Genomic DNA, 14,075 nt, shown 5'->3' with positions numbered 1-14,075 from the left:
TTAACAGTAAAGTCATATCTAAATATGTTCTTTTCATTTATGAAGATTTAAGTATGTAGTTTATGCACATTTGTTCAAAACAGTCTGGCAGATTGTTCACAAGATGTAGGCAAACGTTTTTATTGTTTACATGAAGGATGCGCGTTCCTATCTTTCTTCTGTTGCGCTGCTTGTCTATTTTTTCTTCAAAGCAACAACTTAGAATGCCTATTTTGGTTTGATTGCTTGTGCTACATGAAAAAAAAAATAATAATTTTGCCTTACTGATGCAGTAGCCTAATTAATGCGGGTGTGGTTCAGGGCGCGGTCTTTATCTCAAACGGGTCGGGTACAGAATTAAATTGGTGCTGCTGTCGGATAACGGGTCGGGTGTTCTGTTATGTACTGCGGATGCAGATTTACCAAACAGGACCCGTGCAGGATCTGCTTTAAACTGCTTTGCGTCTCTCCGTCAGATAACCTCGCGTGCATAATGCGCCATTTACGGGTATTTCCCTAAACCGACACACAGCTCATATATTTTTCCGCCACGGGGTGAGAACTTAATGATTACGAAAACGATTATTTATTTTTGATAATCATTATTTTATTTCAGTTCGTTTTGCAATAACTGTTGTTAGTTCCGTTTCGTTTTAGTTTTTCATTTATTTAGATTTTTTACATTTTATTTCAGTTTACGAAAATGTTTTTTGACCAATCGTTTTCGTCTTAGTTTTAGTGTTCGTTTACGAAAATAACCGTGGTGTGTAATGTAGAGAACTGTGTTTAGAGTTTTGCATGTTTTACAACAGCAAACTGAGTTTAAAGCACGTAATGTGCTTGTAGTTTTGCAGACTTGGTCTAAAGATTAGGAATATGAGTGAATGGTTTCACTGAGTGGGCCTCAAGTACCTTGAGTACCTCAAGTACTCAAGTCAAGTACCCTGTCTAAGCATTTTTAAAAACCTGTATTACTCTAAAGCAGTGGTTTTCAAACCTCTCCATGAAGTACCCCCAGCACTGCACATTTTGTATGTCTCACTATATCTGACACACCCACTTCAGGTCTTGCAGTCTCCACTACTGAGCTGATGAGTTGAATCAGGTGTGATAGATGAGGGAGACATACAAAATGTGCAGGGCTGAGGGTACTCCAGGACAGGTTTGAGACTTGCACAAACAATCACATTTGTTTAGTGTTCATTTAACAAGATTGTTTCGTCTTATTGTGTAATTAATTAGTCATGTCCTTTGGAGTGTTTTTATATTCCATTTATGGTGTTTAGTTAATGTTTATCACATAATTGTAATGTCTTGTGTGTTATCCATATGGTGTTTTGTGTTTGTGTTTGTGTTGCCAGCACATTTTACAATAACAAACAGGTTTTAATTGTACAGATTGGTTGGTACATTAAAATTTAATGACATATAAGAGAAATAACCTAACTCTTTTTCCCCGCAGCTGTGTGTGTGCGTTTATCAATAAACGACCAAAAAATAGGTCAAAATTGTATTTATCGTTATCATTTATTACAGGTTGTAAAAGTACAAACTGACCATCTTTTGCAAGATTCCAGTTTCAAGACTGAAGAACTCATTTTAAAACTGCACGGGTTAGGCCTACCATCTGCAAGGGACTGTGTTATGAATTTGCAAAATTGACATGGTGAATATTTGATGAACAGTTCTCCAGGCTTTGATAATTCAACTAAACTACTCAGTTACATCTCCGTCTGGCAAGTGAAAGTGTTGGCCATCAGCGTCCTCTAGCGTTGGGACTAGCTCAAGGCAGGTGCGAAACTTCTTGACCATGTGCTAAAAAATAAATAAAAATAAAATAAAATAAAAAATTAATAAATAATCTTTGTCTTTAAATGTAGACTGCATCTGATGTAGGCTCTACGCCTCTTTTTGGCTCCCTATGGACACGAAACAATTGGCGTTTTAACTATTTATGCCGCCGGTTACCCCGTGTCGCCAAAATACATTGTGCGCATTACCTCATCAGCGGCCGTCCTGTCATTCATCCCTGCAGTTGAACTTCAGCGTGCATGGGGCACTCATTTCACGTCTGCTAGTAAAGACCGAGGCATTTGCAAATTACTCCTGCATCTGGAGCTAACTATGCTAAGGCGAGTACATAGTCTTCTACTGGTAAACAAGTAGCAAGATGCACTCGAGATGCCTCCCTCGAGGATCTCTTCCTTTGCCCTTTGCTATTTTTGATGCTCCGAACACAGAAGCTGCACTGTATAGCTAGCTACCCGAGGGGCTCACACTACAGTCACCCTCTGTTGTGATCCTGTGCTCGTTTGCGTGGATTGACCAGGGATCCACACCAACTCAAATCAATGAGGATTCTGAGGCTTTTCCTGAAGAAAGGAGCGCATATGCTGCAGTGTCTCTGTGGACAACGATCGGAGCCGACTACAACCACCAGCGGTGAGACATTTAGCTGTGCATGCTCTCCGTTGAGCGATGAAAAACGCTCTCATTGGCCGCTGGCGCTGGTGAGCACATCTTCCGTGTCTGCGGTACTATGCGCTCCCACTCCAACGCATTTGTGCTAACTTGTTTGTGAGGACTCATGCGACTTCTTGCGACCTCTCATGTCATTCCATCTCACATCTTATGACACGAAACACATCTCCATAATGGTCATGAGCACGACCGCTGCTGCAGTCCCAGCAGTTACGTGCCAAAATCCATGTCAAGGACATTTCTTATTGGTACCGGGAACGAATAATACAGGGTGAATGTAGGAAACTATTGATGCATATGCAGCAAATGCAGTCTGCGAAGCTACGGCAGACATACACGTCCCGAGCTCAGTTGAGGTGAGATGAGCATTCTAAAACAGGCACCGGCAAAAGAGCTGGAGCGTCCTCCAGGACAGGGAACTTCTGCACGTCATTCAGCACCCTGGACAGCAACTCAATTCCGCATCGCTCCCAACTCTGCTGCAACTGACACTGGCCTCCTCCAGAGTAGCTTGTGCTTCTCACTGCACATTTCAGACCATCAGGGCCTTCTGTCCTTGTAATCATATCATAATGTGTGTCTATTATAATAACTTTCATGAGAGCATTTCTTAAGTGCATTTGTAATTCAGAATATATTTACTACTCAGAAGATATATTCTATTCTATACTTACATAGAAGATATATACTATACTAACCCGACAATTATAGCATTTACACAACTCAAGATCTTTAAAGGCATCCATACTCTTGTTCACAAACATCTTAAAGAAAAGAATGGAAATTCTGTTATGATTTACTCACCCTCATTTTATTACAAACCTCTCTTCCTTCATGGAAGAAGATGATACCCTCAGTCTCAGTTTTTACATTCACTTTCATTGTATGAAGTACTATTGAAAGTGCATGGTGACCGAGGCTGTCACCTTGGCCAACATCTACCATTGTATTCCACGGGAAAAAAAACATCAACATTACAGTGAGTAAATGATTTTAAATTCAGTCTTCATTTTGAGGATTATTAAACATCCTTATTATGTACAGGTAAAGATAAAAAAAATAACTGCCTGTAAATAATACATAAAATTAATAATGTTTAATTAAACATTATTTCCACACATATACAACATTTACAAATGCATGCAGTAACGGAGTGTGCAAAACTTTTATGCTGCAGCTATATAATCCGTCACTTCACCTTCATTAAGCCTCTGCTGACCTACACCTTTTCTTTTTATCCATTATTTTGAAGGCAACTTAATTGAGCACAGAAGATCAGTTCTGTTCAACTATGCTGCAACACATACAACCTCTTACAGTAATTTTTACTGCTTTGAATGGATTGTATATCAAAGTGCACAGAAAACAGAAACATTGAACTCAGTGTAAATATGAAATAAAATAATGTAGCAATTTTTCTCACAAGCAATTATTTATTGTAAAAAAATATAAATATTTGTTTAAAATGCGATATTATATTAACTACAACCAAACTACAGTAAATGTATTAAAGTTAAACTAAATGTTTTAGATAAAATTATGATAAAAAATGTAATGTACAAGAATGCTATTCTGTAAGTGATTTTTTTTTTTTTTTTTGCCTTATAGACATTTTTTCCTGAACGCCTGAAGTCACACCTGACTCTTAACTGGAAGGATGCTTTGCATTTCCAGTCTCCAATGTTTCTAGTCAAATTAACGTATATTCTGAGCTGATGATCTAATGTTAAACCTATTAAACATTTTTAAAAGCCCATGGCTCCAAAGTGCCATCACTTTACAGTGTCGCAATGACCGTCATTTGTCAGTGCCTCACTCCTCAAAGTTTAATGAGTGTGTAGATGACACGAAGCTGCAGACGTTAGCTACATTAAAAACAGATGGGCACTATTTGAATGGGTTCCTATGGAGACTGGAACAGAAAAGCATCCAATCGGAAGTTTGAATTCGTAAAGTAAACTCATCGTTTACTCAGGAATAATAAGGTCTATTACACAAGTCTTTGCAATGTATTTTGGTATGTACTATACACGTCGTAATATGCTAAGCCTATGCAACACTAAGTTTTCTAAAATATGTAACATCATGTCTCTTCTCCATCATTTTGTCCAATCAGGGGTCCTTGTCCTGTAAAACGTGTATAGATCACTGCCTTATTGACTGTTGTCCTTAATAATCACATAAAACCGAATGAAAGAGTCAGAAGCAAATATATTAACTGTTAAAACAAACAAACAAACAAACAACAACAACAATGGCCTATACCATAACTAACTACATATTTGACAGATATTAAATTGAATATACATTGATGGTATAATTTGTTTTAGGTGTTGTACATCCATTAGATACATGAATTTCAAAATGTCCAGTATATGGAATCCACTTTGCCCCTGTATGTTTGTCTTTTAAGTTACAAAAGTCTCAGATAATGAGTGACAAGTTGTAAAGACAGATTTTTACTTAAGTAAAAGCACAGAAGTACTTGCTTTTAAAAGTACTTAAGTACCTAAAGTAAATTTCATTTTTTACGTCAATGCACTGTTTTGTTGTTGTATGTAATACTTTCAATACCTCTGAAGCAACTTACAATACATTTTGCTTACTGGATACACAGACTAGCTTGTAGTATCTTAGGAATAAAGAGCTTTTAGAGTGTTAAAAACCTATGACAACAAACAAAAAAATGAACACCCCTACGCAGCCCCACAAAAGCAGCATGGTAGTGATCTCACACAGCTCTGGCAGTGTGTGCACACATCTATGTGTAGCCATTCATCCACATTTGAACAGAGTGGACAGTGAAATTGCTGTAAATACAGACTGATAAGAAAAAAAGAAAAGAAAATCAAACCTGCTTTAAAACCCAGCTACACAACTCTAGCTGTGTAACTTTACACCAGCAACAATGCTTTAACAAAAAAGCAAAACAACAAGATTTATTTGACATCAAAACAAACATTAAAAAATGCTGTCTAATCGCTCTCATGGTACTTTGATGTCTTCAAGTCAAACACCCATTGTGCTTTGTTAGTAGACGCAAAACAGTTCTTCTGTGGCTTAATAGGTAATATTTTTGTTTACACAATTTAGCAAAATCAGACAATATTGTGTCTAATATATACCACAATATTAACTTCTTATTATTGAGTTGTTGTAAATAAATATCGCATTTGCAACTGGTCAGTGTTCAAAAAATGCTGGAAAATCACTTCATGTAACCCTACAAGACACATTTTGGAGAAGAAAAAAAAATACCCATTGACTTTCAAAGCTGCTACATAGTAACAACGTTCTACTTCAAGGACCTTGATAGAAATGTAGTGGAGTGAAAAGTAAGTGAAAAAGTGAAAAGTTTCAAATGTAGTGAATTTAAAGTCATAAGTTTCTAGAAAAAAATAATATTCAAGTAAAATACAGATACTCAAAAAGTGTACTTAAGTACTTAGTTACTGTCTGCCTCTGGTGACAGTGCTCCTGTTTTGCTTTTTTTTTAAACTATAGAATGCAGTTTGTTTAAATTAATCCATGTTTGTGTAAAACTTGATTATTTTATGCTAGCATGATTTTTTTTTAATGCGTGTTTCTGTGAAAACCAGAACATCTGTGTGACCTAGGAAGGAAGAGTGCAGAATCTTACATATTTATTAACCATTTTACATCATATGGTTTGTTTTACATTCTTCCAAATCCTGAAGCTTTCAGGTTTAAATACTTTATTTTGAATCTGAGATTTAGCATGTGTTTGTCTACCTCTGGACTGTACCGTATATTCAATTTTCTTTGTGCAGTATCCAGCCATCTCTTACTGCACCATTTTTGCTTCAATCCTACAACACAGAAATACAAATAAGTACACTGCCATTGTGTTTAATTGATGGCTGCTGTGAGACATACTGCATATTCAGGGTTCACCTTATACTTAGCCAGTGGCATGAGCAAAATGTACTGATGAATCACTTTGTGCTCTATCACAGGGATGCTTCACTCCTCAGGTTTTGATTGGATATGGTCCCGTGACTAAATTGGGTTTTGAAACCAGGACAGGAGTTCTCAGGAGCATGCTCAGGAGACATAATGCACAAATCACCATATCTGCCATATGTAATGAGCTGTCTCTCCTCGGTTGAATTTGCTGAAGTGTCATGGGAGAATTCAAAATAAATGTACCATATCTTGCTAATGATGAAATGTTTGCATAGGACATTATTGTGAACATGCAATACAAGTATATACTTGATTAATGCTGTTTGAATATTTGACCATAGTAAAGTGCTTGATCTATGCCCTTTGCATCATGCAGTGGGCATAAAAACATTAGCAATAACATGATTTGATAGTGTAAACCCCTAGTGCTGGTTCAGCTGATGGAGGTGCATAATGCAACACACTTTCATCACAAAAAAAAAAAAAGAGCTGATAGGTTGATGAGAGAGGCCTTTGTGCATTCCCATACCGTGAACACTAGAGGCAATATTTCTTTGAAAGATGTCTTAATACGTTTTTGGATTTGATGCTCCTGATGCTTTTTCTCTCTTGGTTTGAATGTGGAATAGTTTTGGTGATGCAAGGCTTTCGATACCTGTATTGGACTTTATTCAATGTTGTGGTCAGTTATATCTCAGGTTCAGTCTCTGTAGTTGGTGTGCTTCAATACTATTTTAAATTCAGACTTTGTATATACAGTATATATTTATTATATATATATTTTTCACATGGTGAATTCATATCTCAAGTTTACTACATTTCTTGAAATGTCATTCACTATGTTTAGCTGTAAGAAATTTTAAACATTTTTATAATACTAGTATCCTCTGGATCTTGGTTTTGGCCTGAGCTTTGTGCTAATGTAACATTACTGCATTTGTCATGAAACAGAAATACTGCCAACTAGAAATTAAATGTTTGTTGCAAAGGCACTTGCTATCAGGGACGTGCACATTTATTTTGAGGGGCAGTGGCTGAAATCACTGGGGGTGGGGCAGTTATTGCTTGGCAAATGACATGCTGTGATTGTCACTGTGGACAGATTCGCAGATCATTAATGAATTTAGGTGCATTGGTGCATTGGTGCATTGTCATGGTCTGTTGAGTAAACCTGCCCTTGCTGACAATCAATAATAGTCGAGTTTTTAGGCAAAATTGTTATAGTTCTAGAATTGCACAAGAATTCCTCTCTCAAAACTGAGGTAATACAAAACAAGATGTATTGTGACAACTACCATGCACCATTCTGTCTCAGGAGCTGCTTTTGTGTCAGAGATTAATGAAAACAAAATGCTTTGTGTCATTCGTTCAGACCTCTGAAATAGAGGTACTTGTATCTAATATATATGATAAAACCATTGTAAATCTTCTCATCCTTGCCTTACTTCCATAACATTTAACAGTTTCAATAATTTATGATAATTTATATTACAAAAGTCTTAGCTATCCCATCTCCTAAGTTTGTTACCAGATTCTCCATAGTATTTGGAAGATTGTTAATTCAGACCAAGTACCTTTAACAAGAAGAGCATCGAAGTACTGCTGTTCTTAAAAGGCACTGTACTAAGTCCATGTTGATGCAAGGAGATGGCTGGAAGTGAAATCCTAGCCCCACATTAAATTTGGAAAAGGATGAAAGAGCGCATTCACAGACTGAATATTTAATGCTGCTATTTTGCACGAGGCAAGAGTCTTTTTGTGTCAGAGCCACATGATCCACCCACTGCAGTGTCAGAAAGCATTGTGTACCCCCACATAAGTACACAATCCCCCAACCCTTCTGTCTCTGCGTGCCCCACCATGATTACCCTCTGAAACCCAGTGCTGAAGAGTTTAGCACTTTAGTAAGGCACAGTGCATGACATAAATGCAGCATTGTGGTGTTCTGTGATAGTTAGATCTGTATCTCTAAAGGGGAGGTGTTGTATTAATGCATTAATTAGTAAAGTAGAACAATACATCTCTGTAGCAGTGTAAACCTGTTATTAGAATTCTGCGGCACTATAACCTAAACACATTTCTATATCATTATTATCTTGTTAAAATATCAGTGATACTTAAAAGTTAAAACACACAGTCCCGTCAGATGGAATAGCAGTTTGGAAATTTACTTTTTTACAAACTTCAGTTATTGAAATTCAGTTTTCTGCAACAGTTAATCGGTACAAATAACATAAAAAAGTAACAGCAGAGTGAGTGGTTAATGGATTGTGTCAGACAGACCTTAATATTATGGGCTGCCACATTTGCACTAAATACACTGAACAATACAGTGACAAACAGAAGGCGATCTGTATCATTAAGGTGTATTTTAATCCGAGTAGTAAACAGATGGGCAGACAATTAGAGAGAGAGAGAGAGAGAATCACACCCCATTCACTGGCTCAGTGTCAGTGTGAACGAAGCCGCACTAGTCTCGATTTTACAACATTCCCTTAAACGGCTTCGCCAGGATTCGCAGTGTTCTCGCTGTGCTAGACACCTGACATTTAAATAGCAACTCGTTTCGAACAAAATAAGACATTTCGACGTGAAGGGCAATGCAATGAACTCTACTAGAAGAACTATGAAGAGCTGTAATATAATTAGGAGAGCCCAGATGTTCCGTGAAGTTGTGTGCGCGCCACTCATATACGCCTATAGAGCCTGAGAACGCGCGTTCTTGTGTCATGGGCTCCATTTATTATGTGGATGCATGCAAAGTTATCTGGAATGAACTAGACATGTGTGTGGATCATGTAGCAGTCGCTTGAAAGAGGAATTACGCGTCTGCTGTCTTCGGCACCTGGAATACCTGCGTGACAGGTTACCCATGTTCACATAGGACGTTTTTTAATTGTTGTTTTTTAATTAAATTGTTATTATTATAGCTTTTTTTGCTTCTAAGATGGAGAACGGAAAATATGCTTTATGTAATCTTGTGTGAAACTCACAGCCGTCTGGGTAGATCGTCTGAGAAGGGGATGAGATTTCAGTCCTAATTTTCAGGATCCTCTGGATTTTCGCAAGGAATTGGAGTGAGATCTGGCTAATTTTTCGCAGACAATCCAGTCTCGTTTATTTATTATTCCCAGTAATTGCGTTACCGCGTCGAACAGCTCGTTTAACTGAATACTCGAGATGGCTGCGATCGCCAGTTCTCTGATCCGACAAAAACGCCAGGCGCGGGAATCCAACAGCGATCGGGTATCTGCCTCCAAACGCCGCCCCAGTCCCAGCAAAGACCCCCGCTCTCTCTGCAAGCGACATTTCCTGGGGGTCTTCAGTAAAGTCCGCTTCTGCAGCGGCAAGAAAAGACCTGTTCGCCGGAGACCAGGTCAGTGCTGGATGCTTTTTAAGACATCAGCCCCCACTCGAAGCCTCTGCTGCAGTCTACAGCTCCGCTGGAGGAACATATATCCTCCACTGTATTTTATTTATTTATTTATTTATCCCTCCCCCCAAAGATCCCACCTGTTTCATAGCTCACGTGCTGTCTATTGCTATTCACCAACCGATTTGCCATCCTAACAATCTGACTGCATAGTCGTTTTATGTTGATATATCTGATATGTTTTATTAATGTTATTATTACTGTTATCAATGAATTCAGTGGCTGGAATTCTGACATTTTGATCAGAGGCTGTGTGATTGTTAAAAGAAGAAGAAGAAAAAGAAAAACCTTATGTTTATAGTGCAACAATGCAATTTAATAATAGCCAGAATCCAGTGGCACTGCAGTGCACCAGGGCATTCTTAGATGAAATGGTTAATGGTAAATGTTTGCCTGATGGAAGATCCAGTTTGAACTGCCCAATGAACCACGCTATTGTCCTTTTTCGGCTCACATAAAATGGCACGAAGCGTGTGAAATTATAAAAAAAAAACTACACAGCTGTCCTCTCTTCCTCCTTCAAAACACCTTCTCATGATGTAGAACAAACACATCCCCTCTTCCCAACATATGATCAGTTATTTGATGGCTGTTGCTGTAGGATTTGTCTGTAAAAATGCTGTTTTTCCTTCTCCCCCGTAAGATGCACCCTCGAAACCTCCACAGGTGTCCCGTAAGGGCGTCAGGCTAGGTCAGTAGCTCAGCCTCCATCCTTGTGCTGTGTCTTCCAGTTACCCACCCCATTCGTGCTCATAGGGGACTAGCTCCTGTCTAACGGCAGTCGCCAATGTCTGCCTTGTCTTTGTAATATGCTTCTGACTATTGTTCTATTTCTCCGTCTTTGTGTTATTTTTATGTACAGTATGTCTTCTCCTCTCTGTCTCTTCCACCTTTTTTCTTTTGTACCTTCTTTACTCCCCTCTGATCCCCTTTTTTGGTCTCTACTTATTATGTTTCTGTCCCCATTGTTATGTGTGATCTGTCCTCTCTGTCTGTTTCCATGCAGTGAGGCTCGTGTATGCTCTGTGCTGCTGATGTGTCATGTTTCTTCTGTCAGTTGTGGTGACTTAATTAGTCGAGGATATCATTCACCATTTCATGATCATGAGATCATTTATCAGCACATCCGATTGTAACTGTTTTTGTTCATGAAATGGGGCAATATGGAACATGTATGGTTCAACAGAAATATAATTGCAAGGGGAAAGTATGCAAAGTGTTGATGCAAATATGACATGCATTATCTCATGCATACATCCAGGTGAACACATGCTCAAATGCACATGTGAGTGCATACATTCCTATATGAGTAGAGACATGCATGTACATTAATCTCACAAACTCACAAACATGTGAGGAACATGTCTGAGTCATATTTCACCGTCACAAATCCAGTGAAAGCAGAAATATTATTTTACACAAAGACATTTAATCCCATTTTAGTGGGGTTTTTTTTACATTGTGACATTATTTTCATAATAACTATGTAATTTTCTTTTAAATTCTTATTTTGTAATGTAAAAATCATCCTCGTTACTGTAATCTACTATAATCAATTATTATATTATAATGATGTATATCATTAATATTTGTTGTACTCTTAAAAGACATGAATGCATTTAACCTGCAATTACAAATGCATAAATAATGTTTTGATATAAACATAAAACGTTGAATACTGATATTTGAAATGATTTAAAACATTAAAAAAAAATAAAAAAAAAAAAAAAAAAAGGCTCCAGATGCATTAGGGATAAGAATTTGTAATGACAATATTGTTTGTTTGTTTTTGTTTTTGCTTCAGGGGAAGTATGACCTGGACATGTTTTCAAGAGATTCAGCACACACTGACCCACATACATGCATTAAACCCAAACCTTTCTCCCCAGGTTAGAGTCATTTCCTATGGGGTCCCCTACATCAGTTTTTATTTATAGAGGTGTGGATTCTGTATGTGATTTAGTAATGTTCTTCCAAATGGATGTAGATAGGCTCGTTCATATGATTGATGGCCCTTCCAGCCTGTCAGAGATATTGGGTCTGCAATGGATAGATGGGGTCCTAGATGAATAGCTGATCATGACCATCATGGACATTCACAACTCTTCTGAGCTCTAGTATTGAAAGCTGTGGAACTTTGCTGCATGCCAGGTCATCCATGTGGCCTCTTCACTCCTCACCTCTCAGGCCTGCCTTTAAACATTTATTTTTATTGTACCTGCTTGTACAGGTCACCACTCCACCAGAAATCACCTGTTATGGCTACAGCTGGTCTTCTAAACTCCATGTGTCCATAGTGAAACTGATTAATGAGGTTGCAGAGAGCAAATATGCAGAGCTTTATCAACACAGCCATTCACAAGTACATTCACTGCCATCACTGGATAAGAAGTCAATAACTTATTTAGAATAATTTATTTCTTCTTAACAACCTTTTGTTCACATGCTGAAAAAATTTGTTGGGGTAAATTCTGATAAATATGTGGGTTGGGGCGGGGCTGTGTGTTTATTTTCCAGAGCCGCAGCTGAAAGGCATTGTGACACGACTGTTCAGCCAGCAGGATTTTTACCTGCAGATGCAGCCAGATGGAACCATCGATGGCATCAAGGATGAGAACAGCGACTACAGTGAGTGATTGGAACTGCAAATGTGCATGCAAAGCAGAGTTAATTGTACCACACTAATTGCATATAGGGGAGAACGGGGCTTGGTGTCACACTTTTTATCTCAGCGAACAATCTTCAGGGTTGGTTTATTTATGAAAGTCTGTTTATGTACAATCCTTCAGCACAATCCTTAAAAGGATAGTTCACCCAAAAATTCTGTCATTAATTACTCACCCTCATGTCAGTCCAAACCCGTAAGATCTTTGTTCATCTTCGGAACACAAATTAAGATATTTTTGATGAAATCCAAGAGCTCTCTGACCCTCCATAAACAGCAACACAACTGAAATGCAGCGCATATTCAGGTTTTCGCTGAGGAGCCGAGCCGGTGACCCGGCCTCTCAGCGGTGGTGCATAAGCTGTGGCGACGGGACGTGACGTCTCCATTCCCTCCTTCAGGGAACGCGGGTTACAATACGTAACCGAGATGTTCCTTTTCAGTCGGTCACTCTCGACGTCACGTCGGATGACCGACGAATTGGGATCCCTACCAAAGGGCCACAGGTACTGCCCCTTCCAGTGTCCTGTGGAAGCCTCCTGTGCCCCTTCTTTTTGGCGCAGGTCGGGGCTTACCACAAGAAGATCAGTTACTGCTGCTATGGCACTACCCACTCAGTAAGACTGGATAACACTGGGAAAACGTACGTTTCAGAAGCACTTACCCACATGGACAACCGCTTAGGTGCATATGGAAGATTAGAGGTGATTGTAACCCTCTTGGAAATGGCAGAAGTCTGCCGGGGAATCACGGGCTCTGAGGCTATACCGTGGACTTTACACATATGGGATCCACTTAGGTCTCTACATATGGAACCCAGCCCTCTATCGGTTCTCACGGATTCATCGAGTGAGGGCCTGGCGCCGGACGCTCCGCCACGTCTGGCTGCCGAGGGGACGGAGGAGCTCGACAGGGTCTACGATATGGACTCTCTGGAGTGGTTTTAGCAAGCCGACCCGAAGCCGGGGCCTCTCAGTGCTTCAACCCGTTTGAGGTGAGAACACAGGAGGATACCGGCTCCACACGAAGGCTATAGAATCTAGCGAACGTGTTGGGGGTTGCCCAGCCCGCGGCTCTACAAATATCTGTCAATGAGGCACCACGACAATTTTTAAAGTCTAATAAATATTAAAATTGATAGCTCTCAATTATATTGTAATGTTGAATGGCTATAGTCAATTGGTAAATATTAGTAAAAAATTATTTTATAGAGGCATCAGTAGTATTGGTGTCAGTGATACTGGCCTTCAGTCATAAAAAAATATGCCATTAAAAATATACTGTCTTTATGTTGTTTCTACATTAATTTGAAGATTAAATGTGAAAATATTGCAATATAAAAGTATATTTAAAAACTTTAATGTTAGGTGGGATTAATCGCGATTAATCACAATTAATTTCAGAAAAATTTGATTAATTAGTTAATTTTTTTAATCGATTGACAGCACTAGTTTTTTTTTTAAACGAAGCATTAACACATGTTAGACTGCACCCCATAAACACAATTACCGCTCCTGAGCGCTATTCGAGGCTTAGTGTATCCCATCATGCATCATGTTCTGGAAATAAATCATGAGACTTTTTGCCGAG

The 14,075-nt window shown here is 38.7% G+C and overlaps 1 protein-coding gene across 1 annotated transcript in view; it reads left to right on the top strand.

Moving 5' to 3' along the window:
* The first annotated feature begins 9,467 nt into the window (after positions 1-9,467).
* The window catches only part of fgf12a (fibroblast growth factor 12a), a 70,651-nt gene continuing 66,043 nt past the window's right edge, over positions 9,468-14,075 (top strand). Inside the window, exons 1-3 of the mRNA XM_016467838.1 lie at positions 9,468-9,763; positions 10,464-10,511; positions 12,338-12,448. Coding sequence (XP_016323324.1) covers positions 9,568-9,763; positions 10,464-10,511; positions 12,338-12,448 — 355 coding nt within the window. The 5' untranslated portion in view covers positions 9,468-9,567. The remainder of the gene's footprint in view (positions 9,764-10,463; positions 10,512-12,337; positions 12,449-14,075) is intronic.

This window comes from Sinocyclocheilus anshuiensis, unplaced genomic scaffold, assembly GCF_001515605.1.
Source record: "Sinocyclocheilus anshuiensis isolate Anshui unplaced genomic scaffold, SAMN03320099.WGS_v1.1 scaffold1009, whole genome shotgun sequence".
In the NCBI taxonomy this organism is placed as follows: domain Eukaryota; kingdom Metazoa; phylum Chordata; class Actinopteri; order Cypriniformes; family Cyprinidae; genus Sinocyclocheilus; species Sinocyclocheilus anshuiensis.
Note: the sequence above shows the minus strand (reverse complement) of the source record. Positions and strands in the feature narration are given on the sequence as shown.